The 20,932-nt window shown below is 41.2% G+C and overlaps 1 protein-coding gene across 4 annotated transcripts in view; it reads right to left on the reverse strand.

The window, feature by feature from the left end:
- Positions 1–14,154, reverse strand: part of CAV1 (caveolin 1) — a 38,401-nt gene extending 24,247 nt beyond the window's left edge. Inside the window, exons 1-2 of one of the 4 annotated variants that reach the window (XM_037836325.1) lie at positions 14,017–14,154; positions 12,490–12,654 (exon numbers count right to left, since the gene is read on the reverse strand). In XM_037836325.1, the coding sequence (XP_037692253.1) occupies positions 12,490–12,654; positions 14,017–14,046 (195 nt within the window). In that variant the 5' untranslated portion in view covers positions 14,047–14,154. Of the gene's footprint in view, positions 1–12,489; positions 12,655–13,154; positions 13,171–13,289; positions 13,471–14,016 lie in introns of those variants that run through there. The other 3 variants (XM_037836327.1, XM_037836328.1, XM_037836326.1) reach the window with 3 other exon arrangements.
- Positions 14,155–20,932: the final 6,778 nt, after the last annotated feature.

Here is a 20,932-nt window from a genome sequence, read left to right on the forward strand (position 1 = left end):
CTACTGCTTTTCCCTAGGAGCTCTCTGGCATCTCTACCTCCCTCTTAAAAACAAAACAGGAACCAATTCTTAATCATGCTGACCAATAGCAAATAAGGCAGAGAATCTTGTATGTGACCTTCCTTTTGAAATATTTCACCGTTATGCTTCCTTTAAATTATCATTAAATTATTGAGATATTCGGTGATCTGGAACCACTGACAGACTCAGCTTGGGTCCCCTTTTGTCCAAAGGGTATGGAGTGTGGATTCCCTCAAGGGTATGTTTGTAATAGTGATTCTCAACCTGAAGATCTTATTCTCATCGGGCAATTGGCATGATGGTTACTGATTTCCATATTCGTTATGTTCACCAAGCACCTTGGTTTTCCACATGACAGGCTCCCACAAAAATGAGAACTCTTTCTTGTATTTTTAAATTTTTTGCAAGTTTACCTACTGTGATGGCTAAGTTCATGTGTCAACTTGGTTAGGCTCTGGTGTCCTACTGAGGGTATTTGGGTATTACTGGATTTAAACCATTAATCAGTTGATTGCATCTATGGCTGACTATACATGCAATCAACTAAAGAGACTGCCTTCAGCAATGAGAGAAGTCTTATCCCATCAGCTGAAGGTCTTAAAGGGAGACCTGATGATTTCAGCAGTCAGAAAGAATTTCTATCTCTACTTCAGCCAGCTACCTTCTCCTGGGGGAATTCACTGAAACCTTCACTGGAGTTCCCAAATTGCAGCCTGCCCAACAGAATGCAGACTTACTTATCTCCAAGGATGTATGAGCCAATTCCTATAATAAATCTCTAAATATTTACATATACATGTAAATATATGTATCCTGTCAGTTCTGTTTCTCCAGAGAACCCTGACTAATACACCCATTTATTTTCTACTTAGCATCTATACATTTTATTTCTAGTTCTTTAGCATTATCTTACTTTGTACTGGTCTTTATCTTATTTATTTGGGCTATTTTGTCAAAATCACGTTGTCATTACTTATATCATAGACATCAACAAGGCCATCGTAATTGGTGTCATTTGTAAGCTGAGTCCTCTGAACTCAGTCATTCCAGTCACTGATAAAATAGTAAAGGAATAAGATGTGGTCCTGACTGTATGTTAGATACCAAGTCACACCAAAAATTAATATTATAGATCGTCACTCTTTTTTGATGGCTACATCTTAACTGAATAATGATCCTAATATTTTATGTTTGGCTTGTTGATAGAGAAACTATTTGGGACCAAGCTGACAAGTCTTACTTTTATGCATATTATAGTAAATCCACTGCCTATAATAGTAGACATGGGAAAGAAGCATATCTGGGAAAATAGCTTACACTTGGCAAAGGCATTGGTGATGAAATAAATGAAATCGGACCCTTTCAGAAGTCCTTTAAGTGTTTTGCCCGATTTTAATCCACCTACTGCCTGAGAAGAGATTTGAGTTCTGTGAGAGACCACCTCTGAGGTAAAAAGAAACTTCCATGCTGTTGGAATAGTGGATTAACAGTTACCACCTTCCATAAGTAAAATCTCAGAGCTCTGTCTACTTAAGTCTAGAAGTAGTAAAGCCAAAGAGAAGGAAGCAGGGGCTCGGGTTTCTCAAAGCTGTTGTCTCCTACAGGCGAGGAAAGTTTTGTTCTTTTCTTCAGAGCTGCTGCCTGACCTAGCCATTCCTGATTCCCTCCATTGTCCAGGGGGAGTTGAGGGGCTGGGCAAGAGTTCTTCGACTGCTCTCCTGGCAGGAAAATTCCTGGGTGGCCTGAGGCCCAGCACTCAGTTTACACACGTCTAGCCCTAGGGAACAATGCCAAGCTGCAGCCGATGGCATCTCTTGGCAATGTGGGAATTTGCCTGCCCTGCCTGCCAGAGTCTTAGGAGACTAGCCTTATCTTCCAAGCCCCCCAGAATTTGTCCAGGTGGCACAGGTGCTTACTGGAAGGCTCAGGAGAGACATAGCTGTGCCCTCCTAAAACTGGGGATTAAAAACAAATCTTATTAATGAATATTTTAAATACATGCATATATTAGAACATGCTTTATTTTAACCTTATTAAATATAGTGAATGTTTTGGATTTTTTAATTAATTTTTTGATGTCTTTTTCTCACAAGATTCTAAATGTGGCCAATATAGAGAAAAGGGACAAAGAAAGATGCTCCAAAATATAATCCTACTGTATCTTTTTCATCTGCAATAGACATTACATTACCTAAAAAGGCATTTCAGAGTGTCAGTTCAATTTGGCTTCCCTTTTCTGACAGCCAACTCAGGGTGGGCGCTGGGCAGCCAGTGATGTGAGGTCTCTGACCTGCTCTGAAAAACTCAGGTGTATAGTGGGAAGAGAAAGGGGAGAAGCCGGTGGACGGTGAAGTGGAATATCTGGAAGATGGTGCTAGAAATAAAAACAAAATATGGTGTGAGCAAAGAGGAGGGATGACTGATTCTTTAGAGGGTGATCAGGGAAGGCTGACAGGGGCACGGTGGGTGGAGCGAGGTCCTGTCAGGCAGCTTTGGGGGAGAAGGCCCCTTGGCAAGGTTGGTGCCCAGTACGTGGTAGATGCTTCCTAAATATTTGTTGAGCGGTTAAATGGTCTTTCTGGGGAGTATGTTATTTGAGAAGGACTCTCATGCTTATCTTTCTAATTAGGGAAATGGGAGCTTACCCCAAATATTTTGTTTAACATTTTTAGACAAACAAGTTTCCTTCCTATTTAGTAGCCTGATTCTCAGGGACAGATGAAGAGGAAAGATCTGTTGATATGACTGAAATAACTGGTGATGAAATCCAATGAATGCAATTTCATTTCCTTGATCTATTTCATTATGCACATTTCTAGCCATACATTATTACTGCTAGTAATATAGAAAAGGCAAAGAGGGAGCTGTGATTGACGGAACATTTTAATTATTCTACTAAGAGATTCATGGTGACTTGTAAAATGCACTAAGTCTGTTCCTTACTTCTGGCATTTGTTTTTGAGAACAAATACATAATTACTAGGGAGGAAGTCACAGAGAAACTACTTTCAGGATTAACTAGGCATTTCTTCTACAAATGGAAAACTAAGGTTTTTTTTTTTTTCCAATTGTTTCTTGTTTTTGGAATGTGTTTAGTGGCACAAATATCTACAGAAGTTGAATGGGCAAACTTAAAAGAAGAACCTTAAAAGAAACTGTTAGTGCAAAGCCTGTTAGGACCTGCTTTCTTCTCTTACCCTTGCCCCTCTCCACACAGCCCAGGCAGGATCAGCCCCACCCAGGAGCACCCAACCTTGGAGATCAGGGTCATTTAAAGACTCAAGTGATTCACCAAAGCTGACATTGCAGCTTGTCTGGTTCTGAGTACGTGTCCCACTTCTAATAATGAAGTTTTCCCTTGTCCCTGACACCACACCCACTTTGTCCTCCACTTTCAGTCTTTGGGGCTTGACCCTCCCTGCCTTGTTGGGAATCTTCCCAGTATCCATATTCCTAGAGGTCTGGGGTTTGGCAGTGGTCTTGCCCTGCCCCTCCTTTCCCAACCCCACTGGGGGGCCTGGAGTCTGAACTTAGAACTGCAGGCCTGTCACTCTCAACACAGACCATGTCTGGAAACCCCCTGCCATATGGTGCCCACCCCACTGTGAGGACACTGTCATCTCTTTCTTTACTACGGTGACACCACTGTTTGCTTGGAATACAACCTATTATCAGAGAAGCACTGGGGTGAGTGGTGAAGAACCTGGGCTCTGGCATCTAATTGTCTGGGTTCAAATCTAGGCCAATTCTAACCTGTGCAACCTTGAGCAAATTTCTAAGTGTGAGTTTCTCTATCCGCAAAATGAATATGATGGTGATAATAATAATAGTACCCACTTCGTAGGGCCACTGGAGGATTAAGTAAAGTAATTCGTGTAACCAAACTGGCCTGGAGGAAGTGTCAGAGGGATACATCCCATCTCCTGCTTCACACCAGTCTGCATACCCAGAGCCCTTTGGCTTGACCCCTTTCACTGAGATTAGCTCATCAGGTCACTCCATGGTCTAAAAACCACTCTGTGGGTCAGTGGCAATCTAGAGTGGGATAGATGTCATGGTTGGGTCCTACTGCTCTGGCTCTTGCTTGTGTCCTTTGCTCTGACCATGCTCAACGGTTGCCTGTGTCTGGGTCATGTCTGGCACCCTCCCGCCTCTGGGCCTTTGCTCCTGCTGCTCCCTCTGCTGGGACCCTTTCCTGCCACGCATGCTTGGCCTTCATGTGCTCAGCTTTGGAGACTGCTAAGGCCTTTCTCCTGTGTACCCTACTAGACCCTGTCCCTCAGTTCCACGACCTCACTCAGATTTGCTTGCATGTATGTTTCCCCACTAAACTCTAACTCCCTCAGTCATGTCCTAGAGCCTGGTCATGTCATGAGACATGACAGCTCTGTGCAAAAATGGATGTGGGGAGTCCTGGAGTTGGGATGTGCATAACCTGGTTCATCACAGAAAGGGTGGCAGGACATGGAGGAGGGCCACTGTGATACATTTTTTTTGTCTTTGCTTCTTTTCCTCTCAGTCTCTCACTTTCTAACCATGGGGTCCAGAAATCAGCATCCTATCCAGTCAATTACTATAAATGAGAAAACATAAGTGTGTCTGATACCTGTGACATCCATGAGATGATACAGTGAAATCTCTAGACACAATTTATCTTTTTACATGGGATCTATCAATGTCCATTTGGAATGTAATATCTTTGTTGGGCTCAGGAAAGGTTTACATATTGAATGCAGATTTTTAAATGTTTACTTTTAAATTGCTATGAGATAGAATATTAAATACAGGCATATACCATAAAAACTAATTTAAAACTCTTTAAAATTAAAAATGTCTGGCTCTTAGTTAGCTAAACAACTAACGATGGCTAAGGGGAAGCTTAGTTGAGTCTTTAGAAATATGCCCTTCCTCTGATGTGAAATAATGAGAAACCAGAGGCATCTTCTCAAGGTACAATAAAGAAAACAAGATGATTTTATATCTGAAACATCAACATATTTCCCATGAGAGGCAGGAAATATGTATTCTGTGCAGGTGTAAATCTGTTCTACCAATTAATTTCCTTGGTAGTTTCATAGTACATGGATCATGCAGATTTCCTTTAAGACAATAATAAAAACACACCCCCCACCTTGAACAATGGTTCATGTGAAAGCATGCCATTTTAGGTTTCCTGGACTAACTGAAAAACAGTTAAAACATTTTAAACACATTAATCTTCAATTCAGTAATTGAAAAAATATGTGATGGAAGGATGTCAGTTTTACTAACCCTGTGTTTCAGGTAAAGAAACTAAGGTCTAAGTATAGAGTAGATTGGAGCTTAAGCTCTCTGCAACCTAGTAACAGTACTGTTGATGGCTGGGAAGAAGGGCATGAGAAGGGTGACACAGGAGAATAGAGAGGAAACAAAGGCATGACATGCCTGGCATGTGGAGATTTTGCCCATACTGCAAAAAAAAAAAAGTGAGTAGGGACTTACAGGTATCAGAATCAGTGGTATGAGGTCATTGCCAATCCATTTGTGGTAATGTATCTTCCAAACCGAGACACTCCAAGCATGAAAGGGGCACCGTTAATAGTTACATAGGGCTAACCAGCGTTGACTAGGATTGTATGGGGCAACCTAGACCATTTGGTCATCTCACTCCTATGTTACCCTGAGGCTCCAAGCTTTTGGTTGACACTAAGTTCAAGTCACCTCAAGGGATTGGAGAACCACTGAGCAAGGTTGATTTGGGAACCCTCCATGGTGTTTCAAAACTCTCTGCTGGGGTTTCAGGTGCACTAGCTCTCAAGTATTCTTGTGTCAGGGAGAACACCTAGAACTACGAAGTGTGACCCACTCGTTTCCTTAGGGTAGAAACAACCAGGATGTGTATCTCTAAGCCCAGTTTTGGTTGGGTACAATAATTTCTAAATCTGACTTCATAATGTAATTATTACGGAGCTTTTAAAAATACTGGGCCCAGGCAACAGTATTTTAAAAAATTCCTCCAGTGATTCTGATGCCCAGCCAAATTTGGGAGCCATCTTGGATTTGCAAAGAGGAGTTAAATGCTCCAAATTTCCAACTTTCAATGGAAAGTTCAGAAGTTGAGAGCCAATACAGAAAGAGAGAATATTAGAAGCAGAAATATTTTCCATAGCTGCACTACAATTTTTCATAGGGTCAAAACGGGCAGTTAAAACAAAATGCATGTCCCTTATTTTGCTCAAACCTTGTTATCTAGTTCAGGAACAATCTGAGGTATCGTGGATGAGTAGCTTTTTGAACTAAACCCTGAAGGATGAAGTAGACAGTAGAATTGGGTAAAGGAATTCCAACAAAGTTTGTGAAGGAAACTCAAAGAAAAGCAAAGAGGTAGACTATAGACTCTATGTGGGCAGCACTCATATTTATCTTTTTCCATAGTGTATTCCACAACACATAATAGTAGATGAATAATAATTATTTACTGAAAGACAAATGGCTTTTGTGGTGGGGGTGGGGCACCATGCAGTGAGAATGACTCATTCATTTCCTTACACTTAGAGAAACTGAAGCTTGGAAATATAAAATAGCTTGCCCTGAATCTTTTTATGGCTGGTATTTTTTAACACCTTTTAGCCAAACAATTTTGCTCCCTATTTATAAGCAGACTCTCAGGGACTGTTGAGAAGATAAATCTACTGAATTACCACCTTTCACTCTCACTTTCTTCCTTGGTGTCTGGGCCACACTAATGGAAGAGGAGAGGTTAGTGCAAAAATCTCTTCTCCTTCTGGCACAATACTCTTTCCAGCATTAGGCATATTTCTAAGGACTGAGGCCTCCTTTTTAGGAGTTTCTTTTAAAAGGAGTAGAGTATGCAAACCTTGTTCTCCAGGTCCACAGAGTACGGTATAATAGATAATATATACATGGTCTACACAGCATGGAAGAAGAATGAGTATGTGTATCTTGGCATAAACCAACTTTGTAAAAAAACTGCAGCCATGATCTTTCTCCATTGTAAACCCAACCAGGAGGGTCATGAAGGGGCTCAGATCTCCATGAATCAGTGCATATAACCTCCTTCTCCTAGGGATCAGTGTTCTCTGGGCATTCCATCATAGGGGAATTATGTTTAAAAGGAGGACAAACTAAAGGATAGTTTCATTTGGAATATGAAAGTGTCTGTTGTTTCAAGGACTTGAGTGGGCAGGATGCATAAGCAGGTGGTTTTCAAAATTACTGGACTTTCCAGATGCTGCTTACTATTGCAGCTGTTTGTACTTTAATCTCCTTAATAAGTGGAGCCAAGATTGCTGTTATTTGGAAGAATAACCCATATAACTAACTTTTGCAAAATTCAAGGCTATTTGGCATATCATGTTTTAAATTTTGATAAATAATACAAAATTTTATTCAGTTGAACCAAGGTGGAGCTATTCCTTAATAATTTTTTTTTCACCACAGTTAGGAGATACACAAAAAAATGACCTTCTTTTAATAACAATTTAAAATGTATACTGCTGTTGCCTGAAGTTGAAAGCATTTCAGATGCATAAGAACGAATAATATTTCCTATTTTAGTATCATTCTTTTCCCAGTAATGTGAGGATAATTTCTCAACAAAGATGACCATAATGCTATTTTACAAGCTGAGGATTCTGAATTCCATGCATGATCTCTTATGTGGCAGAATATCAATAACTATCTTTTGACACTATCTCCTAAACAAACAAACAAGCGACACTGATACCAATTCCAACAGAAGAGAATATTAACATGATGCTGAGGGCTTTGAGACATCTGATCTTTTACAGTTTCTGCTTTTATTATATGCATATCAAATAAACATATTTTTTAAAATTACAATTATATTGATATTAATTACCCATTGCTTTAGAATTATTTCTAGTTGAAAGTGATCACAGAGACATTAGAACATTACATTGAAATTCAAACTGATCTGATCACTATGTGCATGCCTTTTCTTGACTGTTAAAGAAAACTAATTTTATGCCTGTGCATACTTAAGAATCATTATATTCATGTTTTAGGGAAGAACGTTATAAACACATATTTCCATTTTCCAACAAAGACCTCCTCTCACTGTCCTGAATTGTCTCAGTGTTAACCTCAAGATGGTCTAAACTCATTTATCCTCATGACCATAGTCCTTGATGAGTCCTATAATCTTGTCTATTCTTCCTTTATGATAGGTTCCAAAAATATCTGTTTTAGACAGTAACTATACGAAAATATGGACAATTTTTAAAACTTCTTTTGCCTTCATTTCCTTCAAATTTTAAAAAAGAGAAATTGGTGGTTAGCCTGGTGACAATTAAGTCCTTTTCTGCTTGTGTGGTTCTATTCTCAATGCCATTACGCCCTGCCCTTCTCATTTTGCATCTGAAACAAAACAATTCCAACTTAACTGCTCTCTGCTCATCCAGTCTAGCGCCAATTCATCACATCCTGTACCTTCACCAAAGTCATCTTCCAAAAATAGTCCACCTTCATCATGCCATCCCCATGCTTGAAGTCTTCAGTGGCTTCCCACTGTTGACTTGATAAAGTCCAAACTCATCACAACTCCTGGATTCAGGAATCTACCTCCTGGTCACGAATAGTCTTTTCATCTTTATTCCCTAACACTCTCTGACGATCCCTCTAATTCCAATCCAAATGGGATGCTAAACCTTCCAGGATCATGCTTTGTGTGATTCATTCCCTTTTCTGTGCCTTGCTCATTTAGAATGCCTTCCTATGCTCTTCTCAGCTATTTGCATTTCATATGTCTTTCAGGACCCAACTCAGATTGTACCTCCTTCATGCTCTTCTCCATTAAACTATTACAATGCATCCTCCTCTGTATCCCCTCGCCTCGCCACGGTAGGGTTTCCCTAACGCTTAATATTGATACCACTCACTTTTCAAAACCTTTTCATCATGCAACATTCAATACTAGTTACTTTTGATTTATTATAGTATACATTTGGACTATTTCCAAAATGATGATGAGAAGGCTTAAAATAAAGATGACATAAACATTATGCCAGTTAAAAGAAGAAAGAGAAAATACCAAACTCTCTGAGGGAGAGAATAAGGAATGTGGATTAAGAAAACTTAAAATTTAGCTAAAAGTTTCCTAGAAAAAAATGAAAAAAGAAGCAAAGGGCAAAAAAGGATCCATTAGTTACCATCTGATTATGATTTACTGTAATGGTTTTATGTGTGTATTTAACTTTTTATGTGTAAGCGTCTTGTCTCACTAACTAATATTTGTGACAGCTAGGACATATTTTAGGAATTACCCTTTATAGTACATAGCACTGTGTCTAGTCTCACACATGGTAAGAAATTAATATGAGAATTGCTTGATAGTTAATGTGATATTGGATCATAAATTTGACCATTTTCTTTATCTAGAGAATAGATATTTTACATAATAAACATAAGAATGAAGATATTAGCCTAAGAGTAAAGCATAGAAATCTCAGAGAGAGAATGAAGGATCTGAAGTTGCAACCAGTTTAACATTTAAGAAAACATTCATAATCTCCTTAAGATCTTTGTATAAATGTCTATATAACTATCTCATGGTATGGAACAGCAAACCTTTTGTAAGACAAGAAACTAATTTTATTGGAGCTAAGTTTTATACTTTGTGTTGTGATCACTGGTGGAATAGTTGATAATATTCCACCTTCTTGAAATACGAATTCATGGCACACGCAGCTTCTGAGTTTTCTTTCCCTCTCTAACATAACTTTTTATGAGCCTGAACAGGATTTTGTGTTGATACATTAGGATGTTCTTCACACTTTACATCAGTTTCATTTCTCCTCCATCTTGAGTTATAAATAAATTTTTTGCATTTGGTTATGGGGACGAATATAAAATGCAGCAAATGCTCTAGTCCAGCACTGTCCAATGGAAATTTCTGCAATGATGGATAAGTTCTATACGTGTGCTGTCCAATAAGGCAGCTACTAGTTTCATACGGCTACTGTGACTGAGGAACTGAATTTTAATTTTATTTAATGTTAGTTACTTTAAATTTAAATAGCATATGTGGCTAGTGACTATGGTGTTGGACAACATAGCTCAAGCCTTTTACAGAACAGCTAAAGTTGCCTTTCGAACTGGCCTTTCCTTACTTGATAAACTGGGAACCTTAATAGCCGATTCAGATGTTAGTGGGGTATTAAACTACCATGCATTAACAATAAAGCTCTGGGTGTTTATTATTTTAAGAAGTATATCATCAAAAGTAACATCTAGGAAAATTTATTATTCACTGTTGAATATATAATAATACTTAATTTATTATTCTTAGTAGAGGCAGAGAATAATTCCTGCTTCTATCTTTACATTTGTGCTTGGACTCAAAGAAAATAAATTATAAAATAGGTGTCTCTACAAGGGGTTGGCCCCTTTTCTCTGCCTTGCTGACATGCTAGGACTCTTGGGACAGAATTCGTGTTTGCAGCACCAGTACCTTCGGCTCTCTCTGCAGGACATTCTCTGAAGTTCTCTCTAGGTGGGGTATTTGAGTAAGCCGCGCTGCCAAATTCTATTGAAGGTGGCGTTTTCTGTTTGACTGTCTTGTTTTGCTCACAGTTCTATGAGCGAGTGGGAGGGGTTTGATTTCTCTAGGCCAGCAGGAGCTTGCTCTAACTCTTCCTTTTAATTTCTTTAATGTGAGGATCCCCATACTTGCTCTTTGAAACAGTATTTTGTAAACTGCTATTTCCTCTCAGCCTGTTATGCTTTTTTTCCATCTGTGTTGAAGCCTCTTTTCCCTTGCTTTCTCAACTTAGTCATGCCATGTGTGGAGACCCAGATCCACGCTGCTGGGCACTCTGACTCATCTCGGGAGCTTTGGTTGCTCCAGGGAATCCCACTCCCAGAGCAACGGAACAACAGGGAGGAACTAATGAAACAGGCTTTTTTCTGAAATCTGTCCCTTTTTGCTGGCAACTCTCCTTTTTGCCCAAAGCCAAATGAGCAGGGGGAAGAAAAAAATAAAAGCAAAGATGCCCTTTCCCCTTTAAGAGAATGGTTTTAATAAATAGTTTTAGCAATTCTAATTTCCAGTTTATAAGGTGCTTTTGTCGTTGCTGCTGCTTTAACTATTCCATAATCTGGCTCAAAGAAAAACCTGTTAATGCTCCAGTTTTCCTTTTTCCTCCACCAGCAAGCCAAGAGAGTCAATTCTGACAGTTGCATTTTCTTCCCAGTTACAGATTAAACTGTCCCCCTCCCTGCTGCCCTGGACATATATTATTCATAGATGTAAACAGTCTCTGAACTCTCGCTCCTCCCATCCACAGATAGCAGACTGGGATGGATGGAGAATGCTAGATTTCTAACACTGTTGGCTGTTCTAGGGTCGTGCAGGACAGTGTCTTTACACTCTGACCACTGAGGCCCAGACTTTCCTTGGCTCTCCTAGTCCCTCAAAGAAAGTCCTCTGCCAAGGAAGGCTCAGGCCCATGATTTCTCAATCCAGATGGGTTCCAGGCCATACATTCCTCTGAATAGATTTGCTAAAAGGATCAGAGTTGAAACATAACAATAATAAAAACATAAACATAAAAAACTGACCACTGAGCCAGATATAAGTTTGGCCAATAGCATATTTAAATAATCTAGTCTTAAAATTACCAAGCACGTCTTGAAAGTATAAAAAGCAACTCCAACCCCACTAGAGTATCCTATTAGCTCAGGTCAGGCTGACCTAAGCAGTCGCTAAAGAAAAAACCTTCCACACCTAACTAGAGCTACGGAAGAAATCAATAGGTGCACATTGTGATTTTTGCTTTTGTAAATTTGCTTAGCTCTGCACAGTGCCATGTTTCTCTAGTTAAATATCTTCCCTTAATTATGATTATGTACATATATAAAATATATATGTATGTGCATATATATGTATGTGTATATTAATTAGTAGTTTGTTTGCTGTCTTTATTTCTAAGCATTTACATCCACTTCATCATTTTTAAGGAAATCACTTTAAGGTATCTTAATTTTAGCAGAGGGAACCTGCCCATTCTGTAGTATAGTCTCACCATTGGCACAAGACATTACAAAATTACCTTACTGCCTTACTTTCAAGTTCAGTGGGCCACCACCCTTCACTATACTTTCAGCCTGGAAATGAGAGGTCTCCTGCAGCACAATCCCGCTCACCCAAGGAGTGCAGCCTTGCCTTTGGCTGAGGTCAGGAGACTCATTTGCCAGGAGAAAAGTGCAGATATATGAACTCCTACAAAATTCATGTTAGCTAAATTCCAGCTGAACTAACCAGCAGGATTGGAGAAAGAGGATGTGACATTTCTGTCAACCGTGCGAGCTCGCAAACATCCAGCCCAGAAAACACTATGTGTGGCAAAGCTAGAGAAGGATGCACAGGCTTTCTGCCAGAAGAAGCCTGTCCTGGCCCTGACAGCGGTCTCTGGGGAAGTCCCCTCCCCTGTGACTGCTTCCGCTTACCTTGACCACGTCGTCGTTGAGATGCTTGGGGTCGCGGTTGACCAGATCGATCTCCTTGGTGTGCGCGTCGTATACTTGCTTTTCATTTATCTCCTCTGCCATGGCCTTGTTATTGGGCTTGTAGATGTTGCCCTTTTCCCGGATGGGAGCAGTGTAGAGATGTCCCTATGGAGGGCAGACGGCCAGGAGGGGGGCGGTGGCACCGGCGGTGGGAAGAAAATTTAAAAAAGAAAAACAAGTGGTCACAAGTCAGCTTGCCCTTGCCGGACGGGGAAACCTCGAGGCTTGAAATGGAACTAAATGCTTCCGCAGCGGCTGCTCCGCGCACAGTAAACTCCTCGGCGGCGCAAGCTTTTTAAGAGGATCGAGGAGAGCACACCACACCCCTTGGTACCAGGCAGGGAGCTCCTGCCTCCCCCGCCCGCCGCCAGGGGTCAGGGCAAACCCCGCGGCCGGGTCTGCTCGGCGCACGCACAGCGTGCAGAAGCCGGCGAGACCCGCAGCGCGGAGGGGTCCGCGATCTCTGACTTCTTTCCACCGTCTGTCCGCTACTGCTTTCTTGCCCCCGAGTGCTGCACCTGTCCATTTTCCTGTCCCCAGACCTCATTCTCCCTCTCCCCATAAACCTTCCCAACTACATCCTTATGATCTCAGCCTGAACCCACCATCTATGGAGTCTCCCCATTTTCGTTGGTTTCTGCCCATTCACACCTGCCTGCGCCCCCCATCCTCCCAACGACTTCTCCTGTCCCGGGATGGTCACAGTCCTGCACCCTCCATCTCTGGACCGAGCCACGTACCACATTCCCTGGATCCCCCCATCTAAGCTTTATCTCCCTGGCACTCCTCCCTCGACCCACCCTCAGGTCACTCTAGGCTGAGGCCGGTGGCTGAACGACAGCTGCTTTTGGGAAAACGAAGTTCCCAATCCCTGGCTGAGCCCAATCGCTGTGTGGTGGTTGGAAGGAGTGGAAGTGGGGTCTACCCTTCTCCAAATACCCCTGTCAGGCGCCAAGATGCTGGAAGAATTCTTGAGATGACTCAAGAGTTTTAGAAAGTACAAACAGGGCGCGCGCGCCGCCGCCTTGGTCAGCCCAGTAGTCCGGTGGGGACTCGCGAGGACTGTACCCAGGCTGGCGGGTCAATAGCCCTCCCATTCCGCGCTCCCGCTGCCCTCCTCGCCGCAGGGAGAGGACCGGTCCGTGGAGTCCTGCGACAAGAGAGCCACCGGACGCAACCAGAAGGCGCGTTCTCGGGAGGGCAGATCCGGCCTCAGGACCCCAATTCCCTTTTCCGTGTTCCATTATTGCAAGCGCCCCGCTGATCCCCCTTCTTGTAGAACATTCCTCGCTGCTCTTCACCTCTCCCGCCCAGGCCCATTCCTCAGCAGTGCTAAAGCGAGAGGAGTGCCCCGAAGTCGAGAGAGGGCTGGGGCAAGGAAAACAGTCGGAATATTTGGAGTGGAAGATAGCAGAAGCAGGCACTCCACGCGCGCCGCGAGCCTAGCGCACGCAGTCGGAAGCCTACCTCGGAGTCTACGTATTTGCCCCCAGACATGCTGGCTCTTGGCTGGGTGAAGGCTCTGAAGAGGTTTCCCTGGGCAGTGATTTAAGGGAACTGAGGAAGGAAGATCTTGTATTGTATGGGGGAAAAAAAAAGGCGCTGGCGAGGGGTAGTGGCTGGGAGGGAGCCTCCTGGCCGCCCGCCAAGGGTTTGTTCTGCTCGCGCTTGGCCGGGACGTGCGCGGCGCCGGGTCTAGGCACATCCCCAAGGTTCTGGCAGCAGTGGGCGGGGAGGGAGGGCCCGCAGGGAGCAGAGAGCTAGTGGGAAAGCGTTTCACCCGCTCTGGGACGCTTGGCCAGATATTTTAAACCTGGGGGAACATTTTCCCAGCTATGAACCACCGCGAGACGTCCTAAGGAAAGCGAATGTTTTCGCAGTGCATCATCCCAGCAGGGTGGCGGCTGGAGGAAGCCATTGCGCTCCAGAGACGCCAGTTTGGGCACCGGAGCCCTCAGAAAGAATTTTACCCTCTTCTAAGCAGTTTCTTCCCATAGCCCATGTTTCGCTGCTGCCTAAGAAACATCTTTCTCCCTTTTTCACAGAGGAAGGGATGAAGAATGGCTGGGAACCTTTAGGTGCATTTTACATCCAAACACAAGGAAGGAATCTGTGTGGGTGCGAGTGAGTGTGTGTGCTTTTGATGACACTCGTTTACATCTTGCAGTGTCAACGGAAACTTCGACAAGCAGGCAAGCAAAATTTAACGCTTCCCAACCGCTTCTGAAATGTTTCCCAAATACCTTGAAATAAGAAAAGCAAATGCTTTTCTTTTCTCTAATTTTACTACTGATCCTTATGGAACAAAGGAAGCTTATGCCAACAGGTTATGCCATGTTTACAAAAAATATAAAATATTTACAACTGTAGAAATATTTAATCAAAGTTTCAGGTTATCACTAGAGAGAACTTTTAAAAATGTGTTTGGCTATGAGTTAGGCTTACTTGATTTTCTACTAATTAGGGACTTTTTTTTTTTGGTCAGTAATTAAAATATTATATGTTTCCAAATTTGGGGCTTCTCTCTTTACCTTATTATAAAGCAGCACAAGATGAATTAAACAATCATCATTTTACTTTTTGGCTATAATAAATCAGGATATTCACTATTGAAAATGGAGAGGACTTTTTACCTAAGGTTCCATATGCAATCAAGAGTTAAATCATCACTTGAAATAAAAAAGCTGTCAATACACCTGAAGGGATGCAGGGTAAATAAAAAATACTGTTAGTCTAGAAAGACCATGAAGGAGTGGGAAGAAGGAGGAGGAGAAGGAGAGGTAGAATATAGACTCCTTGAAGAGTTGATTTTATAGTTGGGGAGAAAAAACCATGAAAACATAAAAGAGAACAAAAAGGATAGTCTATTGTCAATAGCAAAAAGGCAATAACATTTTGGAAAAAAAAAAAAAAGATCATTTTTCAACCAGGAATGACAGAGAAAGTATCACAAATATTGGTATGACATTAATTATGCTAGCTATACACTTTGGAAGACTAAAGATCTTCCAAAAAATTGGGTTTTATAAATTTTTATTTCTGTCAAAGTGCATTTCTGAAGTTTTTGAACAAATTGTGTGGTGACAAACATGATATACTAGAAATACTAGAAAAGCATGGTGTCAAGTTCAATGTGTTGTATAGTACCTAGTTTACCACTAATGACCGCTTAAAGATTACTGCTGTTTAACTCTTCCTTTATAAATGTTGACTGCAAAACAGTTGGGGTTATGTTCTATGGAAAAATGTTGAAACTGTTTCCCATCCATTGTTATTCAGTCTTCAGCTGTGATGAGTAATCTTAGCTGTGAAAAAAAAATAAGTCAACAGGAACATGGAGAGAGCTTGTCCTGCATTCCAGCAAGGAAAGGATCTTCTGGGGAGGTCGGTGGGTGAATGCTTAACTAGTACTCAGCTTAGGGAAAGCGACCTCGCTGGGGGAAGTCCATGTAGATATCGAGTAAACAGAGCTGCGGAATCAGTAATCATAATGATCAGTGAAGCGTTGTCAATGCCAAATGAATTCCTAATGAGAGGAAAAACCACAAACTTTTTATTAACGTGCCACAACAAGAAGCTGGCATGGAAGAGAAACAGATCTTATTCTGGTTATAAAAGCAAACTGGGAATAATGTCTCTGACTTTATGAGGAATAAAGAAAAGATGCAGAACATTGTTAGTATAGGAACAAGATCTGAAATGAAGAGAGTAAAAAAAAACTATTTTGGTTTAATTTTGGAAAACTTTTAGGCTTGGGGGCAAGTTAATTAATTTTATCCAAATCATTTATTGAAAAAATGGGCAGATGACAACTTATTTGTCCATGAATTTATTTTTAGAAGCAGCATTAATGGTAGAAATATAGAGCTACAAGGGACACAGATCATCTAAACCAACCCTCTTAGAGATGAGGAAACAGGTTTAAATGCATTAAAATGATTTGCTCTTAAGATGTTTCATTGGTTAATGAAACATTTTAAAGTTGATAAATGACTACAGCAGTGGTTAACTTATGGAATGTGGATTTTTAAGTAGTCTGGTAAGGGCCTGCTTATGGCAAAATTGTGAAGTTCATTGTTTTTTGTGTTCTCTCCTTTCTGTGTCCCCTTTTCCCCTGGTACAAATTCCTCTTCCCATCCCCACCACCCTGGGTCCTTTTCTTACTTTTAGCTAGCTTCATTTAATTCCCACTAGAGGATTTTTTTTTTTGCCAAAGAGTTCAGAGAAAGAATTATAATAGGGGCTATCACCAGGTATGATATAAAAATCATTTTTGATATCCAGTGTGGCAGAGCCATCAACCAGTCATTCTGGGCTTTGGTCACAGCACTGGTGCTGTGCCTTGGAGTCCTGCTGGCCAGGCCTCAGCCCTTCCTTTAGATGCTGGATCATGGGAAGGTTGGGGACTCTCAGGAGAAGGGAAAGAGGGGAAGGGGTGCATTTTAAGGCAGTGACTGTTTACCTGCATGTACATAAATATGTCAATATTTTTATAACCTGTGTGATTGGCAGAATATTAACCCTGGTTATCACCATCACCACCACATATACCTTCCGCTACTCTTTCCCCTGCCAGATGAGTACCACTGACAGCATCTGCCTAAACCTGCCCATTTTATACAGGGAAAGAAAAGGCTTTCTAGATGAAGAATTGCCACATCACCTGAGCCTTTCCTATCTTTGTTCCGGCTTAAAGACCCCACTGGAATCACCCTTGGTTTGGGTCTTTCCCCTTTGAGTATTTTAAATTATTTTTTTTTTCTATTTCTTTTCTTAAAAATATAAACAACTATTCCTACTTAAAAAAAATCTTTTTCACCAAGATGGCTGAGGAAATAGCCTTCATACACTGTTTCTTTAAATTAGCTTCATTTTCCCTATTTGTAAAATGGAAACAATTGACAGCTCCCTAATAGGAGTGCTGTGAACAGTAAATGAGAATCCTGTCTAAATCATAATTGAGGCTGGGTTTAAGGGGAGGAATTTCAGTCCACGAATTCAGGCCCTGAATAAATGTAGTTTAAATGAAAATATTTTTATTGTAAAATAGAACAGTTCAACCATCCAAGATAACAGCAAATAGTATAATGAATACCCACTATCACCCTTGATCAATTATTAGCATTTTGCCTTATTTGCATCAGATTTTTAAAAGTGAAAAATATTATAGATAATATTAAAGTCCCTTGTGAAATGTAAATTTCTCTTTCTCTAAAACTGAACTTCATTTCTTTTACAAATCTCTGTTCCTTTAGATGGAAAATTCTTGGTTTATTCTATTTTGTCGGTTGCATGTAAATTCCAGGGACTTATGAGTTGCCAAGTGTGCCAGTTTGAATGTATTGTGTCCCCCAAATGCCATTACCTTTGATGTAATCTTGTGTGGGCAGATGTTATCAGTTTTGATTAGATTTCCTTGAGTGTTTCTTTGGAGCTGTGACCGACCCAGCTGTGGTTGATGACTCTGATTAGGTATTTCCATGGAGGCATGGCCACACCCATTTAGGGTGGGCCTTGATCAGTGGAGCCATATAAATTAGCTGATGGGCAGAGGGAATGCAGTGCAGCTGTGAGTGATGTTTTGAAGAGGAGCTACAGACAAGAGGGACACTTTGAAGAAAGCACAGGAGCTGCAGATGAGAGGAAGTTTGAAGACGGCCGTTGACAGCACTCTTGCTCTGGAGACACTGAGAGAGGACAAATTCCCAGGTGCAACTAAGAGTGACATTTTTGAGGAACTGCAACCTAGAGAGGAACATCCTGGGAGAAAGCCATTTTGAAACCAGAACTTTGGAGAAGATGCCAGCCATGTGCCTTCCCAGCTAACAGAAGTTTTCTGGACACCATTGGCCATCCTCCAGTGAAGGTACCTGATTGCTGATGTGTTACCTTGGACACTTTATGGCCTTTAGACTGTAACTGTGTAACCAAATAAACCCCCTTTTTTAAAAGCCAATCCATCTCTGGTGTTTTGCATTCCGGCAGCATTAGCAAACCAGAACACCAAGGAATCTAGGGGCAGGTCTGTGGATGAAAGACTCTTCCTTAGATGTGCATCTTGGCATCTGTTGATGTGTCCATCACCCTGTCCTTCCTTAGTCACTGGTCTATTCAGAAGATTGCCACACTGTCCTGTGTGCCCCTTAGGGCCTGAGATACTTCTTATGGCTTTGGTCCATCTCTTGGGGCTCTGTGCCAGTCTGGTGATGGACAGGCTCATCATGGAGCCTCCTATAGGTGACTGAGGTCGAGAGCACAATAAATCCCTATATCCTTCCATGGTGCAGGGATACTCCGGGGTCTTACTATCTCAGTGGTCCTTATCCAGAAACAGAGGCACAAGTATTTCTGCTGTTAGGTTCCCCTAATTTATCTAGGTCATGTGCTTGGGGACATGCAGGTATCTAAAATTACTTTGCTTCCTTTCCTGACTTTCTCTCCCTTGAGCAGGAAGCCTTGCTCTTTTATCAGCCAACAATTTTTTATGTTGTGAATCCCCACAGGACCTGGGCTTTGGGGATCAAGATGCCCAGCCAAGAAAATTTCTCTCCCTCAGACTCACCTAACAATCATCTCATGCAGGGGGACGAGGAGAAGACTGCCGGGGCAATCTGAAAAGGATGTCAGTGAACATCTCAAGTGTTATCTTTCACTAGTTTTCCTGCCGTCCCTTTTAACCAGATCCTCTAAGATCTATCTGATATCTCTGAATTGTATACAAACTCTCAAACTCAAATTTCAGTGCTATAATTATAGAAATTCTGCCAACATTTATACTTCATTTATCTCCTTTCATTAAGGCTTTTATCCCTCTAATTAACTCAAAATTCCACTGGTAGTGGAATAATATGTTTGGCCTTTACCTTTCACCATGTTAAGTATACTTTACAATTTTCTCATTAAATCTTTTGTTATTCATGACCAAATCAATCTGCCTGGTTATTTAATATGACTGAAATAAGGTTATTCTTGGGAAAACTTTTGATTAGCTGATCTCATGTAGATAAGTACAATTGTTTTCTGTGTCCTTACAAACCTAGTAGAGGTGTACCTGTATTGTAAATACTAGGTTAGTACAGAAGTGGCTTTATGACTGTGAAATTATACCACAATAGCCAATTGAAAGTGAAAGATGAAGTGAACCAACATTTTTTTTTCCCATAACAGAGAGATTTGAAAACTGAATTTATAGGGTGTATCAATCAATTATTTCTACAATAATGCTGAGCAGACACAACACTGCAAAACTCAGCATCTCTAGACAACAAGCATTTATTTTCTTAGATTGACAGGGTGGGTAGACTGGGGCTTGGCTGATCTAGGCTGGAAGTGGCTGGGACAGCTTTGCTTCTCACTGCAGGTCTGTGGTAGCTTTGCTGCACATAGTTCTCTTCTTCTTTGGACCATCGGGTTCATCACGACATGTTCTCCTCATGCCCCAAGAAGTAGCAGAGGTGCAAGAAGGCAAGAAAAAATATGTAAGACCTCCAAAAGCCTAGACTTGGAACTGATACCATCACTCTTGTCCCATTCTCATGGCCAAAGCAAGATGCACGGTGTAGCCCAAAGTCAAGGGGTGAGGAAGGAAACTCCAGTAACCATGAGGCCATGACAAGGATGTGAAAGCAGGGAGGTATGAAGAGCCCAAATCTACACAAATATATGTGGTCATTTCAGACCTCTATTTGGCTTTCAATTTTCCAACTTTTAACCTAGTTTCAGATATATACCCTATTTACCATCTTTTGTTTCATTCTCAGAAAACTTTATACAGTGTATTAAAAATCTTTCCATCTAAAATATCCAACAAAATATCATTTGATTAATTAAATTAAATGCAAACTTCTATAAGAAATTGCCAAATATGTTGCTTGACAGTGGGGCATCACAGAGAGGGCCACTGACAGGACACAGGATGTATTCTCTTACATTAAAGCAGAATGTGTTTTTTCAAAGCATATAAAAATTTATACTACTTTCAAAAAATTAGGCTATTACCTTCCTTCAGAAATCTTGGCTAGGAAAAACTAAAGGAGTGATTGGTTCTGGAGAGCTGCGATGCTGGCTAATCTTTTGAGTGCCCAAACTTTTATATTTCAATATTTTGCTGGAAAAAATCACTGTTCAAAAGATTCATTTTCCCCCTTCCTGCCCTTCAGAACAGTTTGCAGAGTTAGAGCAGAGGTACATGCCCCAGACCAAAATTTAATGGTGCCTGGATAATGCTGGGTGCTGTCTTCCCGTTATTATCTTGTCACCTTTTAAAATGAAGCATTGCAGAGATGCTGCCTGTAGTCAGATTTACGAAACAAGCTTCCAGTTGCAGAAACATCCTGAACTAATCTCACTGACATTGGTGCTACAAAGTGCAAACTGTCATTGT

Source organism: Choloepus didactylus, chromosome 5 (genome assembly GCF_015220235.1).
Source record: "Choloepus didactylus isolate mChoDid1 chromosome 5, mChoDid1.pri, whole genome shotgun sequence".
NCBI lineage: Eukaryota > Metazoa > Chordata > Mammalia > Pilosa > Megalonychidae > Choloepus > Choloepus didactylus.